The sequence below is a fragment of the Pocillopora verrucosa genome, chromosome 9 (genome assembly GCF_036669915.1).
Source record: "Pocillopora verrucosa isolate sample1 chromosome 9, ASM3666991v2, whole genome shotgun sequence".
NCBI lineage: Eukaryota > Metazoa > Cnidaria > Anthozoa > Scleractinia > Pocilloporidae > Pocillopora > Pocillopora verrucosa.
In genome coordinates this window covers 2,182,058-2,202,966 of record NC_089320.1, presented here as the reverse complement: position 1 = coordinate 2,202,966, position 20,909 = coordinate 2,182,058, and the positions used below count along the sequence as shown (strand labels likewise).

The following is a 20,909-nucleotide window of genomic DNA, read 5'->3' as shown; positions in this document are numbered from 1 at the left end:
TATTCAAAAAGTCTAGATTAGTTTTTTTACTGGTTTTTACAGTTGTCTTTTGTGTCTGCAATACTATTTGCCTTGCATTTGTAGACCTATATTCACGCAGTGCAGTGGCCCGTTTTTGTCCCTGGAACGGTTTACTTACACATGGCATAATGCATTATGCTTCTTGAGTCTTTAATAGCTTTTCGTGGGTTTTATCATTCCTGTTGTTTTATGCTTCATGTGAGATTTTGGTCAAAATGTTTGCGATTTTTGAAACGAAAACTTTAGCAGAATGCCAAAATGGGTTTAGTATTGTAACTTTGAGGAAGGAACAGTTACGACTTTGTGAAACAGTCTTTCTAGCAGACAGAGTCTTTTCCCCAATCCTTTTGACAGCAGTTGCATTAGATATTCCTTTGCTGTGCATTAATTTTCATCAGGGGTTTAGATCGCATTTTTTAAGTAAAGAAGAAATTACATTTGTGATTAGCGTTTTATATTGGTGCATCATGGTTTGTGAAGTACGAGTCAATCAAAAGGTAAGGTTTGATACAGTAACTGCTAATTTCAGCTCACTATTTTTCAATGTTTTTGTGCAAGTTGAACAGAGGGCGTAGTCTTTTTAATCTCTCTATGGAGATCGAAGGGTCTAGAAAAGAGGCACTTTTGTCAAAAGTACCTTTTCGTATCTCAGTGTAGACACTTTGCAAATTAGCGACACTTTGCAAATTACCAACGTCTCGGAACCCAACGAATAGTATGAGGTGTGTTAATTGGTATCTTTCTACAGCATGTGAATGGGACTATACTCTTGTAAGAAGGATGTCAGAAATTCAGCCATGGAATCGCCGAAAAATAGCACGATGCCAGATAAAACTTAAATGGTGAGACGGCATTGTTGCAGAGAAGTCAGAAGCTGCAATTCTGTTGAAAGAAAAGCGTCCAGTCCGTCGGCTTCACATTCGTAATTATAACGGGATCTTGAAGAGAACTTTTAAAGATGAGAGCAATCTATAACAACTTAAGCAAATGACTGTCTCTGGTTTTTTTTTTTTTTTTTTATCTCAAATGACTATTAGCTGTTGCACTTCCCGATGCACCTTCGTGGAGACTCTATCGGCGTGTTCATGGGGACTGGCAGTTACAACAAAGTCTCTTACACTCTCGATAAGTTAAAAAAATGGCAACTTCCCCTAAATACCACGCAAGAAAGATTCCATAAATAATAAAAACGCTTGTAAAATAAAGTTTCCAGGAATCATGAGCTTAGTCTATCATCTATAATACAGATAAACTCCTATAACAAGATCAGGATTCTCATATCATGATATTTTCACCCTTCGGAATGATTTGTTTGTGGAAATTTTTATTATCCACTATCCTTTTTCTGTTTCTTTTGCTTTTATTTTCTTTTATTTTTCGTAACTTTGGTACAGCTTGTAGGTGTGATCATCTCATACATTGCCGTGTTACTAACCCTGCCAAGTTGAAATTAAGGGAAAAACAAACGAACGAAGAAAATAGGAAAGAAAATTATGGAGGAAAGTGAGACAGACAAGGAAAGAAACAAGTTCTAACAATAATACTGTAAGGAACAAATGTAGAAGAAAACGATTAAAAGAACCGAGAAACTGTTCTTATAAAAAGATCAGGATCCTCATATCATGATACTTCGGAATGATTCATTTGTGAAAATGTTTAAATCCATTAACTAATTCTTTTTACCTTCCCTTTTTCTTTTTTCTTTCCTTTTTTTTTTTCTTTTTTCTTAGTTTTAACAGCGTGTAGGTGTGATCATCTCTTACATCGCGGTGTTACTAACTCTGCCAAGTTAAAATAAAGGAAAAACCCAACAAGTGGAAGAGCTCTCAGAGTGTTAAGGATACTCATCATAATGAGACCAAGTGTCATATGTTCTCTTTTTTTCATCATTCTCTTCGTTCGCTTGGTATCTATAGCTTCCAAATGCGAGAATCGAACATAAAAATGATATACACTTTCTTTTTTTGTTTGCTTGAGACGAAAATAAATAGGAAAGAAAATTATGGAGGAAAGTAAGACAAGGAAAGAAACAAATCGTAATGATAATACTGTATGGAACCAAAGTGGAAGAAAACGATTAAAGCTGAGATAGATTCATGTTGTACAAAACAAAACAATAAAACAAGGTACTACGATGAAAACTAACCAAATTGTCAAATTATCTATACAGAAGAGAGTGACGAAACTGACTAAAGCGCCAGTAACTGTATAACTTTAAAATAAATGTGATCTAAACTTACATTTGTTGCTTGCTGAGAAGAACTGAGAAACTGCTTGAATAAAATGGGTAATTATGAGCCACTTGACGACAAATTCAGACCTAGCCATAATCCAGTGAGTAAATTTCACAAGTTAACACTCCTTCTCTTAGAAACCAAATCAGATTCGGTAAAATCAGTCTAATTTTGCTCAATAGAGTCGGAATCGAAACTTAAATTCCCTTTTACCAAAGAAATAAAATGGTGCGTTTTCAAAGGTATTACATTAAAGACAAGATAAATTAATACCATTGAAATAGACCGTCTATTTACAATTAAATCAAATAAAACAGCATTAAGGAAATGCAGGAACAATCTCTACAAAAGTCATCGATTCCGGTGCCATATGGAGCTAGACGTGGCAGCTATTCGATATTTGCACATCAAAGTAAACGGAGGCTTTTTGTTTTGTTTTTGATAATCAGCCATCCTAAAGTTCTTTTTTCCACCATGCCCATAAATTTTTGTCAATACTCAGTTAATTTTGGATGCATTTCGTTGACATACTTGTGCGTGAATCTTTAAGAATTTATAGAACCTTTAAAATTATGGCTCTTGACTTCCCCTACCTCGAACACAAGCTAGAAGAGTTCAGGAAGCAAGAACATTTTTTGCTCAAAGCACAAACATTGAATCGTGTACTGAATGGAAAAGTTTGAATTTCAAGGACGCACTTTTTTAATGCCGATCTCTCGCAAAACAAAAAATAACTTAAATATCAAACAGCACTTTTCAAATTATTTCAAAAGCCGTGTGACACGACCGTTTCCACGATTACAATTAGGAAAGTGTTATAACAACAGACATCACACCTAAAAGTTTCCTTTTCTCTTCTTATTGATAGTACGCGTTGCAAAAACAGTAACTTGTGCATTTATCAATTCTTGCAGAAATGAAAGTATATTTAAATCATGGTCGCCATACATTTTTTTATGAGGTGCATATGCTCACTTCCCATGCATATTGTACTGAGAAAATCACCAGCCATTATTCAATTTGATTTCCATTTTTGACTTCGTCTAACTTATTTGAGCTATGAACCTATTTCTTATAACTGTCGGATTTGGTTTCGGTTCATGAAAGGAAAATGGAGTTTCTTTGAGGTAGCCTTGTACCCAAGCTATTTTGCCGTCCCGCTGTCACCAGCCTCTCAAAAAAGGAATTTTGAAGAGAGAATTGTAGAAGTGTCCTCATAAATTTCAATGTAATATGTTAATAAAAGATAAAGTTTAATAATAAGAAATGGATGCGAGCTTATGATGTGGGGACGAAGACACAGCGAACGAGTTTCGTAGATCCGAGTTGGTTTTAGTCCTCTGGAAACCTTACCTCGGTCATAAAATGACATAACATGTGCTTAAAAAAAAACCTCAGAATAAAACATTTCTGTTCCGTCTCGGCCGTTTTTGAAACCTTGTTCATCGTATTTAGCAGCCCGGAAGTTGAAATCATGTTATCTGCGCGCGTAGGTGTCACTCTACCAGAGACCATTATCAAAAAAGTAACCCAAAGACGAAGAAAGGTTTCAAAACAATGCGTTGCTAATGATAGCGCTTTTCTTGTGTGTTTTGCCTTTAGCTCTGTTATAACTTATAAAGCAGGAACTCGCTATTCATATTCAAACAGGAAATAATTCTCCGGGGTGTCCGACATTTTGTGTCATAGGTGGTTTGATCACGCAAACGAATTTTTAATTAAGAAAAATCAATAAAATTTCAAATTTAAATTGAATTGAAAAGTCAAAGGTCAAATGTGAATTATGATTACACGACTTGAAGAAAGCACCATAAGATTCAATTGAGTAGCCTGAGAAGTTTCCAGATGTAGAACTTCCAAATCTGATTGGCCTCATGGAAGCATACCGTGTTTCCTTTGTTAAATTCCTCTGATTTTTTTCCTATGCTAACTTGGGATCAGGTTCAGTAGTCAAAAGATCTAATCCTCTCTGTTTTTGGCAAGATATAAAGCATATGCATGGCATTGGTTTGCACTAGTACTGGTTGAATTTTGACTGATAGGATAATCATAGCGAAAAACAAAATTCCAAAAGTATCACTAGATATTAGATACTCTCTCTTTGCAGCACGGTCAGTAGTTTCTATTTCATTACATAAGGAGTAGAACCTTGTGAATATCGACATTCTCCGGTGGCAGCAATTCTGACCAACTTATGGATATATCTTTGCATATGCACTCTAATTATCTCTGATTTATCGGGTCTAACTCACTATCTCATGATGGACTAAACTGATACTATTTTCCGGCGAAAATCTTAAGAAATTTCAAGAGGTTTGAAAGGAACTAGCTTTAAAATTGATGCAGTTGAGAAACTGTTGACTTTCTTAATTGTTTTTGTTTCATTAGTGTATGTTCAAGGACCTCTTTACGCTTCTTTTATCGACTTTTGCGCAGAAGGACTTTCCTCCAACTGGTGACCACTAATACAGTTAACCGGAGTCCAAATAACAACTAATTTTACCTGTACGTATCCATAGTCAACACATTTAAGCAGATATACATTAATGAATCAGCGTATGTGAAGTGAGAAAATTAATAAAGAATTGAATAAACAATGGGTATAATACAGTTAATGTCTGAGTGTTTAAATTGTTTTCTTCGTTCTCCAGTCCTTAATTTTAAATTATATATTTTTACGCGTTTGGTAACAAACCACCAAGTGTAGTATACGACGATCGAAGTAATAAATTACCTACGAGACTCAACTTAAAATTTCTCCAAAACTAACTTCCTAAGTTTTGAAACTCCAATTTCTCTCAAGTGACCGCGTTTAAGGCAAGGAAATATTCACTCGATTTATTGACCAATTCTTGCATGGGCATAAAATATCTTTCATGCTTCTTCGAAATACTCGACTCTGTGCGGCATAAACAAAGGGGTTTGCACACGAATTTATTAATATTAGAACAAGAAGAACCTCGTTTATCGTATACATAATTTCTGCTTCTAATGTATAGTACCACACAACATAAAGAATCAGGTTTGGAATCCAGCAAATTCCGTAGATTATTGTTATTGTCAAAAGCATTTTGGTGACTTTCTGTCTCGATCTCATTGTGGCCAATGATCCATGTTGCCTCGGTAATATCCCTCGTCTTAAATGCAGTATAACCTTCACGTAGAAAATTGCCATAAAGCAGAACGGTGTTATTCCAATCAAAACTAACCAAGCGATATTATAACTTTTTGCCAATGTCACATTTGGCCAATGGCTTTCGCAAATTCCACGCTGTTGGTTGAGGCTTCTAACGTAAAACAGTGGGATGTTGAAGATAACGGAAAAAAACCAGCCGAGGCCAACTAAAATCTTTAGTTTTCTGCAGCTTAGCTTTGATCGTGTTCCAAGAGGGAAGGTTATGGCAGCGTATCGCTCGAAGGGCAATACTACCAACGTTGTCGCTGAAGACACCGCTCCAACCCAAGTGAATGTGTCAGAAGTTACTGTTTTACATAAGAGGGTTCCTTGCAAACCTCGAGGATGATGATCCTTCTAGCCCTTCTAGTATATGTCTAGGAGTGAAGGATATCACGATCATCAAATCACTTATGGCGAGATTCATTAGAAGATAATTGACTGGTGTCCTTAAAATCCTGTTTTTCAGGATGGTAAGACAAACCAAAAGATTGCCCAGAAAAGCTGTCAGCACCAACGAAGAGTGGACAACTTTGGTAATAAAGTTCTCTGTGTGCATGTTCCTCCATTCAAGTTGCTCTTTTATTTAAGGCTGTCGAGGTAAAAAGAAGGTACATGATCACATGCTGTCTTAAATAAACATCTTTAGGCGTCGACCAAAGATAAACATATAATATAAAGCAAGAGCAAATTATATATATAGGAAGTCTGTCTCCAACTTTTATGTATGTTCTTTGCGCCAATCCGCCCACCAGTCATTGCGAATGCTCATGCTGTGCACTCACTTGGGTACAAAGAAATGAAAAGTTTATATCATGCAAAAGAGGATGAAACTAAAATTGTGGGTGTAACTTGAGGTAGTATCACTGATTAACGAACTGCGAGCGGGAGAATACTCGCTTTCGTCCCATGAATCGTACAATTCGTTAAAGTTTGGCTCCTTGAGAGGTTCGTAACGGCAACCTGATTGAGTGGAGTGGAATGCCAAGAAAAAGTAATTAAAATTTAATGCGTTTACAACGTAGGAGATGCCAGGTAATACATAGTTTAGTTCTTCAAAGATTTTTGAGACTTTCAGAGACTCGAATACATGATATGTGTAGAATAAAACGAAAATCAATCGACTCAAACAGTGTTGTTTGGCCAGCTGTTATGAAGACTTTAACATCTTATTCCTCAAATGAATAGAGGGCTTTCGTATTTCTCATTAGTATTCAAAGAGAATCAGTTGATGTAAGAGACGATCAGCTCTACTTCAGCTCTAAATTGTTTATTCTTCAATTATCTCGCCAGCTGGAAGTCACACTCGAAAGAACTAATTTACTGTAGAAGCGCATTTATACTGACGAAAAGGCTTTCGTATTTCTCATAAGTATTGAAATCACTGTTGAAGATGTGTAGAATAAAACGAACATCAATCGACTCAAACAGTGTTGTTTGACCAGCTGTGATGAAGCCTTTGACATTTTATTCCTCAAATGAATAAAGAGCTTTCGTATTTCTCCTGAATTTTAAAGTCACTGTTGAAGATAACCGCTACATTAAAAAGAACGATTGATGTGAGAGACGATCAGTTCTACTTCAGCTCTAAATAATTTATTTTTCAATACTGATCTCGTCAGCTGGAAAGCACAGTCGAATAAATTTATTGTGGAAGCGCAGTTATAATCAGTGATTCGTTTCGTGAATTTCTTTATTCGCAAGATGAACGACTTGTCTGATACCACTGAAAAGTAAATCAAAGAAGTTAGCACGTTATCATTACATGGCCCATGTCAAGGTTCTTTATAGTGAACCACCGACGTGCAATGTATCACCCTATAGCATATACGTTTATCAGTTATAACATGGTAAAAAGAACTGTAAAAGTAAGATTAAAAGACCCTAGGGGTGATGCAAAATTCTATTCTATTCTGCCGAAGAGATAGGTGAACATTTTATCTAGTGATTAAAAGAGAATTATAAGGCAAAATTTCATATGGATGTTGCGTTCCTGCATTCCTTTTTGCGCGAGTGCCAAGCACTTGGCACATGAAACATACAAACGCTGAAAGCATTTTAGGACACTATATATTATGTTCGGATGAGAAGTAACACGTTTGCACATTTTACCTTCGACCATCAAGGTCTGCTTCAAACATCCCACATACTTGGTTTGATATCCAAATAAAACTTAAGGCAACTCACGTGGCAAGAAAAATGTTGCTGCTTAGGATCACGGACCCAGATTTTTTAAACATATTTCACTGAGATTACAACACGATTGATAATAGCTTTTAATTTTATGGTAATTTTTAGTTTCCTGGAGCTCTTTCTTTTTGTCAGTACCTTTTAGTGGCGATCTCAAACACAGCCAGAATTTTTTTCCATTCATTCTAACTTGTTGATCTCCACTTTCCGTTGCAGCTCCAAAATGCTTTAACGGTTAAAATTTTATTGTCACTTACAGCCGATAAGGGTCATATTAAGAACATGAAAACCAGCCAAAGTCTAACAATTTTTTATTTTCCTATTCGCCTCTATCTCATGATTAGTCATTTGCAAAAAAAATTTTAAATGGTCTGATGGAACAAAAAATTTAGACATCAAAAGAATACAGCTCTGTAATGCGACTAGTATTTTGCACTGATGTATGTGCACTTAGTGAAGTAACCCTTTCACAGACACATTTCGAATGTTGACGAGAGTTGCGCAAGTGCCTCTAAACGTCAGAGATAACTCATTATCTTTAGCCGACGGAAAATACCCAAAGGACAAAAGCCATTAGTCAACCTTTGACTTACTAATTTCGAATTTCCATACCAGAGACAATTACATCCTACGGCTAGACACGGAATTTAAACACCTTTCCTAAAGTTTCCTCACCCCATAAAATGAAATAAAAGCGATGCGGAAGAAAAAAAAAGTCATATTCTTAAAGACTTCGGCAAGTTAACTTTCTTATATTTCATTTTATAGAGTACCGAAGCTCAGGTTGATATGTCTTCTTAGCCCCATCAGTAGCTCTCTTGAATTTAAGAATATGTTTGCAGATTATCCCACAAGTTTTTCAACGCCGGCTAATGTTCTTGTATAACTGAAAATGTACTGATTCAAATTATAGTCAACAATGCGTTTGTTTATGAGGTGCATATGCTTACTTCCCATGCTTATTGTACTGAGGAAATCACCAGTCATTATTCTATTTGGTTTCCTTTATTCATTTGGTCAACCTTATTTGAGCTAACAACCCATTTCTCATATTTACCCGATTTGGTTTCGGTTCATGAAAGAAAAGTGGAGTTTCTTTGATGTAGCCATGGAGCCAAGCTGTTTTGCCTTCTCACTGTCACCAGCCTCTCATTTACATCAGAAAAAGAAAAAAGGAACTTTGAAGAGGTAAATTGTAGTGTCTTCATAGATTTCAATGCATGGAGTTAATGACAGATAAAGTTAAACAATAAAAAAAGGATGTGAGCTTATGATGTGGGAAGGAAGACATATGTAGCGAACGAGTATTATAGATCCGAGTTGGTTTAAATCCTCTGGAAACTTTACCACGGTAGAGGAGTGATTATTTATCAGAAATCCCCTAAGAACGAACAGTCATAAGATGACATAACACATACTTAAAAAAAACACTCAGAATAAAACATTTCTGTTCCCTCTGGGCAGGGGTCCAATGTAAGCCCATATTTTGCATTTCATTGAATTTTATAGAGTACTCAGATAAGCAGATGAAACCATGGAACTGAAAAGATAATAGTGAGGTCCATCAGTATTTCTATTATAACTATGAAATAATCATTATCAATGTCAGAGTGAATGTCACCAAAACCGTCACCACCCCCCTAGAAGTCCGTCATCGCCGTCGCCGTCGTCGTTGTCGTCGTCGTATGCATCGTCATCGTTATATCGTTATGTCCTTGCCGTTGTCGCTGTCGCCGTTGTCGTCGATTAGCAGGAAGATTGTCACGAAACAAGCTACAACAGTAAGCCGAAAAAGATGATTTCCTATAATCAGGATTTTGTTCTCTGCATTTTCCTGAAGTAGATTAACAACCAAGCACGAATTGAAGCAGATCCAAGGGATTTACAAAGACATAATTCCAAAGATAAACGGCGAAAACATCTCATCGGCCAGTTCCACCACTTCGCACAATTTGTGATACTCTATCTGGAAAGAAATTATTTCCATTTTTGCATAACCCAATTGTAACAAGCCAGAACGGGCAATGTAGAGGAGAACACATACAAAACCAAGATGTCGGACCAACAAGATATATTTAATATAAGAAAACAGATGTCGTCAGCGGACCACGAGGTCGTGACAGTGTCACGCAATATTGTTACACCAATGACTGTTGTGACACTGGCTTGCCCAAGTCATCGAAAAGGTCCACTATTATGAGACAGGTATTACAGAAAAAAAGAATTGGAAGCAACTACGCACCAACACCGATTATTAGAAAGAGAAAGGAAAAGAAAGGAAATTAGCGCAAAGACAGACGATTCATTAAAAATTAAGGTTTGAAACAGGCAGGATTAAAATCCAATTTCAAATATTTTATCAAAGCGCTTACATTGACACCGACCATTACAGCAAAAAATACAATTATGCTTTTCGTGACTTACTTCTCATCTTTTTTAAAATGGCATTACTTTCGATGTTCTTGATCATGCTGCGAACGAATCTCTTAAATCGAGAATTTCTTGTAGTTTTCAAGGGCGACACAGCCAGGAGAATTATCTCACTCAGTGCATCGAGAAGGCACCGAGCGCACAATATTGATTTAATAAATATATTATTTGGTTCTGGGAAATTATCTCACTCAGTGCATCAGTTCTAGGAAACATTCCTGGGAAGCTGAAAGAAAATTATACAGAAGACCAGTAGCTGCAAGACCACAGTGCAAGAGTGAAAAACATTCCTTTATAAAGAAGTGACCAGAGTAACTTGTCAAAGATTTAAGAGTAGTATCGCCATAATATGCTCCAGACAACCTCACTAGCTTTATATTTTATCAATTGCTTTGAGCAGGTTTTCGTTTACGTTTCCTGACTCGCCCGATGAACTGGCCGTTCTGAAACCTTGTTCATTGAATTTAGCAGCTCGGATGTGGAAATCATGTTATTTGCGCGCGTAGGTGTCACTCTACCAGGCTTCATCATCATAAAAGTAACCCAAATATGAGGAAATTAAAAGTTTCAAAACAATGCCGGCATTGTTAATGATAGTTTGTTTCATGTGTTTTGCCTTTAGCTCTGTTAAAACTTATAAAGCCAAGAAACTCGCTATTGTGTTTAAACAGGAAATAATTCTCCGGGGTGTCATGATATTTACCTTTCAACCATGGGCTGTTTGATCACGCATTCTTATTTAATTAAGAAAAATCAATTACATTTCAAATTTCAATATAGAATTAAAAATTTGAGTGTCAAATGTGTATTATGATTACATGACTTGAAGAAAGCACCATAAGATTCAATTGAGTAGCCTGAGAAGTTTCTAAATGTTGAACTTCCAAATCTGATTGGTCTCATGGAAACATACTGTGTTTCCTTCATTAAATTCCTGATTTTTTTTCTTATGTTAACTTTGGACCAGGTTCAGCAGTCGACAAAGGTAATCCTCTCTGTCTTTGGCAAGATATATGCCATATGCATTGCATTAGTTTGCACTTATACTGGCTGAATTTTGACTGATAATATAATCATAATAAAGAACAAAATCTCAAAATTATTACTGAATATTAGCTACTCTCCCTCTGCATTAAGGTAAGTCGTTTCTTCTTTCTTTAAATACGGAGTATAAACTTGTTAAGATCGACATTCTCTGGTTGCAGCAATTCTGATCGAAGAAGGAGTTCAGATCAGGATCTTGAGACGAGATGAACGCATCGCATGGTCTTACGCTACAACTCTATCATACAGTAGCTACCTGAAGTGTTTCCATTAGAGCGCTGTATGCCTTATAAATTCTCCTATTCACTCATACTGGACTCAATTTAAACTAATCTATCAGTCCGCAATCGACTAATCGAGCAAGATTTATTAAATTAAAAATTCACAAATCGAAATACAATATGCAGCTCGTGTGGGACATTACGTGAAATTACGTACACTCGTGCAGGTTTTTTTATTCAATTTTCTTGTTTAATAATTTGTTCACTTAATTGTGAAACCAAAGTCATTTTTTCCACTTTTTTATCCTTTTTAAACCCTAAATATTCATATGCGAGACGGGAAAACCAACATAAGTTTAATCCCCTCAACAGCGGTATAAATTATCTTAAGAGTGTGATTTGGATCTCGGTCAAAAATCCATGCCGTGATTAGAGTTCGATATAAATTCATTTTACAGTTATATCGTATTGTTGCTTTATGGCAAAAAAATTATACGAGCCACAAACACTTTGACTTTAGTTCGTGAAGTTTTCAAGCTTAATAGCAATACGTGTTATAGGCATCTGGACGAAGCAGTGAAAAGATAATCAACCAGGAGCCTCCATTCAAATCCAAGTGGATGGGTTCACTGTAATTATTTCGTTTACCTTATTTTATTTGTTTTTTCTTGAAACGTTTTCTCGTGTTTTATTTTCCTGAAGGGCAAATTGAAATAACAATTTTCATCTATAAAACAACGTGTTACTGTCTCTTTTGATGCAAGCGTAGGAGTCTCTTTGTTGGATTCTGCTCCCATCCCTATCTGAAGAGCAAAATATTCAATCCTGACAATCATCTTGGCAACGATAACAGCACCGTGAAGTAGGAGATGATTAATCCGACAATCTGAAAAGATACATACACCTTACTGGATGCTTTAATGTGTGAAACGCGCACAAATTAAATTTTGCGAGTTACGTTGCATTTTTCTTAGTTCAATATGGGCGACATGCAAACAAATGCGAGATGTTCCTACCGTTAAGGAGAGTGATTTGTTGATGATAACAAAACCTCCAAGAGACAGACCTTTTGGCTCATCTTGAAGATCCAATACAAACAACAGTAACTTAAAAGAAAAGAAAACATTACTATTTGTTTTAAAAAGAGACTTCAGTACAATAAGTAAAAAAAAAACATTTAGAAGGTGTTGTAAAGGCAGGGATTGAAAACAAGAGACAAATTATTAACATATTTATTGCAAGAATGTATCCCAACACGGAACTTACCTTCCCTTCGTCCTCCTTTGAAACGGGGAAAGTTTGCAAAATCCCTTTGAAGCTGTTGATCTGTAAAGGAAACCATTATATCTCTGAGACAAGAATAAAACTAAGAATACAATACTGAGACAAGAATACTATTATCTTGGAACCTGAGTTTAGAGGTCTTATGGAGAGACTTACAATGCGCCTGTTTAGGATTTAATCTGTAGATAGGTGCAAACACTTCCAATGCCTGATCTTAAGGGTATGCTCTACAGCCCCAGATAGTTTGGCAAGGACAGTTCAAAATGTTAATATTGAAGGTTGCGACCCGACGCTTTAAGATTTATGCAAATGAAAGACCAACTGAACAGTTTCCATCTGTAGAAATTTAACAGGCTCTGTACTGAGTAGTGAAAATTATGCTTACCCTTGGTAACATCCTATACCTTACCTTTTCAGAAATGCTGGAGCCAGTTAACATTATCATTGATAAGAAAGAAATTGAAACTAGTAGCCAGAAGATATTGGACGCCAGAAATTCATATTTTTCTGCACCACTTGGTGAGTTGATTATCTCGTATAAATTGAGAATCAGCAATGGGATGTACAGACCAACCATTTCAAGAAGTAGAGGTGAAAGCACTTTGTCAGCAGATGCGACTACTCCACATAGCTTATGGTGCTCCATCTTGAATGCCTCAAAACCCGTCGGGACGGCAGATACACGGGAAGACATCCTCTTATGCAAATCATCAAACAATGCCTTAAGTATTTCGCATGTGATATGATGAAACAGAATTGGTAAGATCCACTGAGCAGTTCCAATAAAAAGAAAAAATACAGAAAAGATATTCAAGCCCGACCAAGCATTCCAAGGCTTGTGAGCTGCTAGTTTCAGGTTTAGATAAAAATTGACAAAGAAGATACCGCCTCCAGATATAAAGAACCAGATCCAAAATGCAGCCATTCCTTTTCTTGATTTTTTCATCAATTTTTCTAAATCTGCTCTGATGTTTAAAGCACTCAGGTCAAGAATAAAATTTTTAAATCGAGAGTAGCCTGTGTCTGTTAAAGATACACATAGCACATAAAGGCAAACCAAGCCATTGAGTGCAATTAAAAGACACCATACACAAAACATCATGAAGACGAAAGGACTTTTTCCAAAGAAGATGTCAGTAAAGGCCATCACAAAATTAAACCAATGACCAGCGAGTACTACACCACAATAGAGCAATGTAAAAATGTTCCTTTTCCTGCCAGTCCCTGCTACACGCGCACTGGACAAATGTCTTAGGGATGCATCTCGAAAGTAGAAACCAAACCATCTCATCCCTTTTAGTACGGGGCTGTATATTTCACCAATTGTTATGAGGAGCCGTTCGTCAATATCTTTGTGTTCCAGGTTTGACGAATCTTCTCTAGAAGTTTGATCGTTTGTTGGCTGTATTTGAATTAAAGATGGCATTTTCTGTTTTCTTTGCTGAATGAAACCTCAAATCTCGTGATTTAAAAGTCTTCCTTTAAGGATGAACGAAACTAATAAAAAGCCGAACCCTGAACGTAATTACTCCCACCTTGATATAAATACTTATTGCTTTTCTTTTAACTCCCACTGTTTCTCTGTACCTATACTCCCGGTCAAAATAAAGTTAAAAATCGAAAAAACAAGAAAATAATTGTTGAAAAAGTAAACTTTCCCCCAGGGGGCCCGCGAATAAAGTAGGATAGAAACAAAGAAGAGAAAATTACTTTATAAAACCTAGAGCCAGATATTATTCAAGTGTTTGTAAAGGTACAGTTTTAGTTCATGTTGATGTAGTTGTAGTTTGCTTCTTTTCTTTGTTTTTGTTTTTCTAAAACTCTTTCACATTTAAAGAGATCCTGTCAAGTTTTTCAGTATCTCAAATCTAAAGTAAATAAAAAAAGAACTTTCTAACTGCGGCTGGTAGCGGTTTGTCTTTGATGTTAATTGTGTTTCAGTGACTTAATTTCCTTTAATTATTGAAAGCGTCATGTATTTCTCAAAATGCTTCAGTTCTATTTAGCTCTTTTCAGTGATTCATAAATAACTTATATCAAAATATTAGCTTTTTCTCACACAACTTATATTTCATACTCATGGCTGAAAGCAGAGTGCACCAAAAATGAAAAACAACAACAACGATGATGACGGCAAAAAAAAGCAAAAAGGTTCCTTTAAGCACTTCTCACGCCAAGGGGAACACCATCTTATATTTTGTGTTCAAACCTTTCGACAAGTTTATAATATTAACCCTTACATAAAGAAAGAGACCTTAAGTTTTTAATATTTTATATGAGATTGTTAAGTTTTGTTTTAAGTGTTCCTCACACCACATGCTGTCTTTTTTTAATTTTCTTGCCAATAAATGATAAGTACATGTCAATGGCAAGCTCAAATATAGTAATGATGATTTCAGTTAACTTAGGCCTGTAAAGTGTCTTCGGGAGACATTTATTATATTCATTTTTCTCCCGACATTAAAATTCGGTTTAGTTATAATATGCACTGCAAAATTTAAGAACCATCATTAAAAGAAAAAAAGAAAAGAAAGAAAAAAAATTAATATTTGTTTTGCATAATTACTTTTTTCCTCTTCTTTTTTCTTTTTTAAATTGCAAATTATTCTTTATGGACGTAACTCTTTTTCAGAGATACGATCGCGGTTATCGATGAGAGGTTCTCACTTTTCTTCCATATTTAGTCCTACATGAAAGAAATAGTATGGCACTCAATCGCAGGAGGATTCCGAAAAGCACGTTCATGAGTTATATTTATACAATGAAAACTTTTCAAGTAATTGTGAAGCATCTCGGTATTTAGGGATGGTACTTTGAGAGTGATGCACAAAGAATCCACGTGAAAACTCCAAAAGGTAAGGAATCTGATGATCGAGTCTCTATGCTCAGGCAAAACACCGATTCCTGCCGACTACGAGCTTTTTGCTTAATCTTCTAGCTATGAATGATTGATGCATGTCAGGTACAAATTCAGTTATTGCCATTACAAATTGATAAGTTCTCCTCAGGGTATATTCGTAAATTTCTCTTGGAACGGATAAGTAGTCCGCGACGAAGAGGAGAAATCAAATTTCATAATTTTTTTTTTAAACTCACGACAAATTATCGACGTCTTTATCTACCATTTTTTTTTTTTTTTTTTTTTTTTGGTTAGTGATTTTGCATTCAATGATTTTTAAAAAACTGAAAAAGTAATAAAAAAGCTCTTCGTGCTTTGGAATACGGACTGTTTGTTTGATCGTTAAATACACGCTGCTCGCATTTCCTTTCAAATTACAGCTTATGAATCTGAAAAAGAAGGTTACAAAATTGTTAAAATACTTAGTATTTTAATTAAAAAAGGAATATTTTGACGTAACTCCAATGTCATAGTATCAAGTGGTCTCGAAGTCTATTTGAAATTTAAATGGCAGATGAAACGATGACTAGATGTTTTTCACGGAAATATACCTTTTCGCTCACTTTAGATCCAAAATAAAGGACTAGCAATAAAACAGTTGCTGCAATCAGACGCCTAGGCTTATTAGGCTTATTATAATCTTTTGCTTATTATAATCTTTTGCCACGTCCTATGAGCCGTCACTTTGAAAAGTATGTAAGTAGCTACGACTTCAGGAGGAAAATGACATTTAAGTTACCTAGACCTAAGACCGATATGGTCAAGAAATCATGCTCATACAAGTCAATTACTCGGTGGAACGCTCTGGAAAATCAAATGAGATCAATTCAAGACGTTGACGCTTTTAAAAAGTCACTCAAGTGTATTTTTAAGCCACGTATGTTATAATGATGTACTATGTAGAATTTTTATTGTTGAAAATATGTAGAAATCTTACACTAGTCTTCTTATAATTAGTTAGGAATTTAGTTTTATTGGATTTAGTTAGGAATTTAGTTTTATTGTCCGTACACGACCACATCAGCTTTTGCTGAATTTTTTATCGTGTTTAAATAAATGCTGTTGTTGTTGTTGTTGTTGCCTGCATAGAGTTATTGCAAGGGTTACTGGGTCCATGTCGTCTGTTAGAATAAAGACGTTTTAAAAACTTATACATGATTATGATTCCGAGGAGAAACGATGAGAGTATCTTGTCTGAAAACTCGACTACCTCAGATAGTTTGTGACTTTCCACCTTTAAAGGATGAAATTCCTCAGAAAAAAGAAGTAAAGATGAGAAATTAAAGAAACATCATCGAGCCGCAGTATATTTGCAAAAAAATATGTTTTGCAGCTGGCATGTGTTCGAACTGCTTCAAGTTTGTATGTCCGTCATAGGATTCGAAGAACTTCATTAGCTTTAGAACTGGGGTGTATATGTTGTTCAGTGCCTTAAACATCTGTTCGTTGCCACTTGTGGCTTCATGTGATGGAACAAAGAAATAAGTGAAGCTTTTAGGGCGAGAATGAACTGAATGGTACGGAAACACCTTTTATTTACAACATTTGGGGAGACATGATTTTGCCACTAGCTGATGAGTTTCCTTCGTTCTGTATATATTTTGTAAGGCAATGTTGTTCTAATGGCTCCCAAATTAATTTTGTGTTTGGGTAAATTCCCACTGCTAATTCTTAGTTGTATTCTTTGTCTCGGCAATACATTACAACTACATTGGGCTGATAATCCTCGAGTTTCTATTCAAGCGACACAAATCGAATTGTTTCTGTCGTGAAACGTAAAGATGACAGAATAAGAAAGCTCTCACTGTATTGATCAAAAGTAATTGACACCTTTCCCCTTTTTGCGAGTGTACCCTTTACTGACGAGGCTGCACAACAGAAATTAAACTTAATTGATATGTCCCCGTTACTCTTTGAGGAAATTATAGGATTATACTATAGATATTAAATCATTCGCTCACGATTGCTATTCGTATTAGTTCAGATCATAAGCTAGTTGTCTAATGAATAATGGGAGTGATACTAATATTGAAAATTTAGCAGTGGGCAATCCACGGGATGGCTCTTCTTGTCCACTGTTTCCAGGTTGAACTGGAATTTTGATTAAATATTCCTATATTACGTTTTCTCTTTAAATGCTGATATTTATTCAGTTTCTCTTCATAGCCCTGATCTTAAAAGGAGCTGGATACTGTGTGATTGCTCTTCGATGCGTTATTGTAGGTGGGCCCTTGCCTTCCTCAGGAAGAAACGTAAACTTGTGAAGCATCCAAGACAAGAGAACAAACATTTCCAATTTAGCAAGAGTCTCGCCTGGACACACACGGCGTCCTGCTCCAAACGGATAAAAATTTCCCTGATTTGTTATCAAATTGCCATCTTTATCGAGATGGCGATAAGGGTTGAAGAGCCTCGGCTCCTTCCAGCAAGCAGGATCAAGATGTATTGCTTCCGTGTCTGGATATACGATAGTATCCTTAGGCACTCTATAACCACACAGGAAGGTGTCTCGTGTAGCTCGGTGTGGTAAAGCTTGGGGTACTACGTTACCCAGTCTTAAGCTTTCCATTATGGTAGCATGGATAAGAGGCAGTCTGGGGCGATCCTCCAATTGTGGCATGCGACGTCGACCAACGACGTCATCCAGTTGTTTCTGAATATCATATTGGTAATCGGGGTACTGAACCAAATAGCCTAATGCAAATATCAGTGCATGCGCAGTAGTCTCGTAACCAGCTGTTAGCATGTCCTGTATAGTGTTAATAAGATGATCTTCAGAGAAAAGGGAAGCCTTGATTTCATTGGTCTCGGTCTCTTCCATAGCTTCCTTCTGGGCATGCAGTAACGCATCCATCAAATTGGAACTGGGTACCTGGGGATCGAAAGTTACCATTCGTTCTCTCAATTTGAGGCGGATGATCTCCAGAGTGGAAAGAAATATGCCGAATATTTTTTTCCGCGAACTGAAAGGAAATAATTGGCTTAGGGGAAAAAAGTCCAGAAACATCATGGCTTGGAAGTCTTTATAGCTTTTTAGACCGAGTTCGTTTCTATGGATTAAGTCATTAATTTGAGGATCGCTGAGGTCCCAATCATTTCCAAATATTATTCGCCCCAGGACCTCGACAATACACTGGTTTAGAAAATCAGCGGGATCAAAGTCCTTCTGTTGCTGTTCCTCAAGAAATCGCAAAAGTTTCGAAGCCGTGTAAGTCACTCTCTCTTCAATGAAGGCTGTGTTGGAAATGTGCTGTCTTAGGGCAGAGATAAGGATACGGCGATGAATTTTCCACGACAAGCCGTCAGTGAAAGCTATGTTCTTGAAGCCTAACGAACGAAAGCAAAATGCGATAGATTTGTTTATTTCGCCAGATAAAATCTGCAATATTTATATATGAGCTTGTCATTTTTTTTCCCTTGCGAGGAAGGTTATGTGGAAACCATTGTTTCGTTTTGCGTTTTCAGTTTCAAAATAACTAATTTATTTCAAACGAATAAAATCGTGCAAACGGTTACATAAGATCCGGTATATTAGCTCCCCTGTAGGTGTGCGCCCCACTTCATTCCAGTCGCGCCTCAATTTACAGGTACTCAGCTCCTATCATAGGAACCATGGGGCTAATGACTTCGAGCTTGCTCCCTAACTAGTACTAAAATTACATCAGTCATGTGCGAACTATTAGTAATGAACATAGATAAAATAAAATAGACAACTGATACAATAATAATAATAATAATAATAATAACGATGATAAAATACGGTCACACGGACACAAAAAACAAGCGAACAGACACACTAGACACATTCTCCAAACAAAAACAGGTTGCAATAAAGCAGCAAGTTATATATGCTTGAGGAGAGTCAGGAAAGGACAGGTGCTTTTAATCTTGATCTTGATAGAGGATAGTAGGGGCATTTTGCATATGACCCAAAGAATGAAATGATTTTGGCCCCTCAGGTTAATGACACGATTCTTACAGATGTGTCTCCCTTAAAGAATCCCTCAGAATACTTACCAAGGCTTAACGTTCTCAAACTGTAGGTCTTAGGTCTTCCACCGTATTCGGAAGACTTTGTCACCAGCACCTCCCGGACAGCTTCTGTTGAACCGGCGATAACAAACTTGTAGCTTCCGAGCTTTAGGGAGAACAGTCTTCCATATTTCTTTCGCAAGCTATCACAATATGAACAACATTTATCCTTGAATGATAACTTTTTAGGCCTATCGTTATGAGTATTGAAACCTAATTAATTCATTCTTAGTCTAAGGATGGAATTTTTAAAACGAAATAGCTCTAATTTCAACCTCTCTCTCGGTCAGGCGTGACTTGTTTATTGAAGCTTTCGCGTTGTAAGGAAAATGGATAAAAGTATAGAGTTATGGTACAGTAAATATAATATTACTCCAAATTCTCTTGTCTCTCTACCGCATAACCTTTAACAACATACCAGCTATTATCGTGGCGCTGCATAATTGTCACGGCGTGAGCTAATTTGTGCATGCCATTAGAATGTATATAGATGGAAAGCAAGTCAACGGCATTTTGAGAGAAAATTCTTTTTGCCTTAAGTTCATTTGCGCTTGGTTCAGGTTATTCTCAAAAACAAAACAAAAACAAAAACGATAAGACGTTAATTACTGCAAACTTATGCTGAGGGCCTTAATTGCTATTGGGCAGCAGAAAAACAGTGTTTACCTGACGACGGCATCTTGGAAGGTTGTCGCATCAAAATCAAAGCTGAAAAGGTTTCCGATGAAAGGAAGGTTTGTTAATCGTGGACCTGGGGGCATTCCTCTGAATTGGTAAAACTCGACCAACAGATAAATCATAAACACAAGCAGAACTGCGAAGACTACATTTGTTAGACATAGATGTTCCGCGAATAGAGCCATACTCCGAATCCAACAAGCAGAGGCAAATGAACAATGAGATATTCCCTAATGTGTTGGGACAAATCAGTGGCTCTTGACCAGCGAATGCATTTACTCGAAGTAAACTAACAGTCCCCACCAAACAATGTTGCACTGTTTTAGTATGCATTGCACGAAGTTATTTTTTTTACCAAATTTGCATCTCCTAGTGATTGGCCTTTGTTAAAGGGAAACCAAGCAACGTGTTGACAATTAGCATGTCACACACCGTTTGCTTTGTACATCACAGAAGTATATCATTGACTTTATTACACAATCTGCACACTGTTTACCTTTCCTTATCCGGTCTCCAAGCGACAATTTGTTCCTTCTAATATCACTGTATTAATGAGAAGTCCCACCACTGGGCTTGCGCCAGGATTTCGCTTTTGTCATGCCAGTATCTCAGTCTCCTCTCCCTCACAAAATGCACAATGTAAAAAATGCACAGTGTAGCATCAAACCGGCAGTTAACCATCAATTCAGTCAGGTGACAAC

The 20,909-nt window shown here is 36.5% G+C and overlaps 3 protein-coding genes and 2 pseudogenes across 3 annotated transcripts; 1 reads left to right on the top strand and 4 right to left on the bottom strand.

The window, feature by feature from the left end:
- Nucleotides 1-236: 236 nt before the first annotated feature.
- Nucleotides 237-1,469, top strand: LOC131791374 (uncharacterized). The gene is made up of 2 exons (XM_066171877.1): nt 237-518; nt 1,410-1,469. Exons 1-2 carry the CDS (start codon nt 237-239, stop codon nt 1,467-1,469), a joined length of 342 nt encoding a protein of 113 aa, XP_066027974.1.
- A 3,559-nt stretch (nt 1,470-5,028) lies between these two features.
- Nucleotides 5,029-5,989, bottom strand: LOC136283300 (neuromedin-U receptor 2-like; annotated as a pseudogene).
- Nucleotides 5,990-9,319: 3,330 nt separating this feature from the next.
- Nucleotides 9,320-10,578, bottom strand: LOC131791375 (uncharacterized; annotated as a pseudogene).
- Nucleotides 10,579-11,532: 954 nt separating this feature from the next.
- Nucleotides 11,533-14,056, bottom strand: LOC131791464 (uncharacterized). Its single transcript, XM_059108818.2, has 4 exons — nt 13,009-14,056; nt 12,582-12,641; nt 12,332-12,421; nt 11,533-12,201 (listed from the first exon to the last, which is right to left on the bottom strand). The coding sequence occupies exons 1-4, from the start codon at nt 14,023-14,025 to the stop codon at nt 12,148-12,150; spliced, it is 1,221 nt and encodes a 406-aa protein (XP_058964801.2). The 5' UTR covers nt 14,026-14,056; the 3' UTR covers nt 11,533-12,147.
- A 3,044-nt stretch (nt 14,057-17,100) lies between these two features.
- Nucleotides 17,101-20,833, bottom strand: LOC131791377 (steroid 17-alpha-hydroxylase/17,20 lyase-like). Its single transcript, XM_059108708.2, has 3 exons — nt 20,197-20,833; nt 19,516-19,673; nt 17,101-18,825 (listed from the first exon to the last, which is right to left on the bottom strand). Exons 1-3 carry the CDS (start codon nt 20,391-20,393, stop codon nt 17,648-17,650), a joined length of 1,533 nt encoding a protein of 510 aa, XP_058964691.2. The 5' UTR covers nt 20,394-20,833; the 3' UTR covers nt 17,101-17,647.
- Between the last annotated feature and the right edge of the window lie 76 nt (nt 20,834-20,909).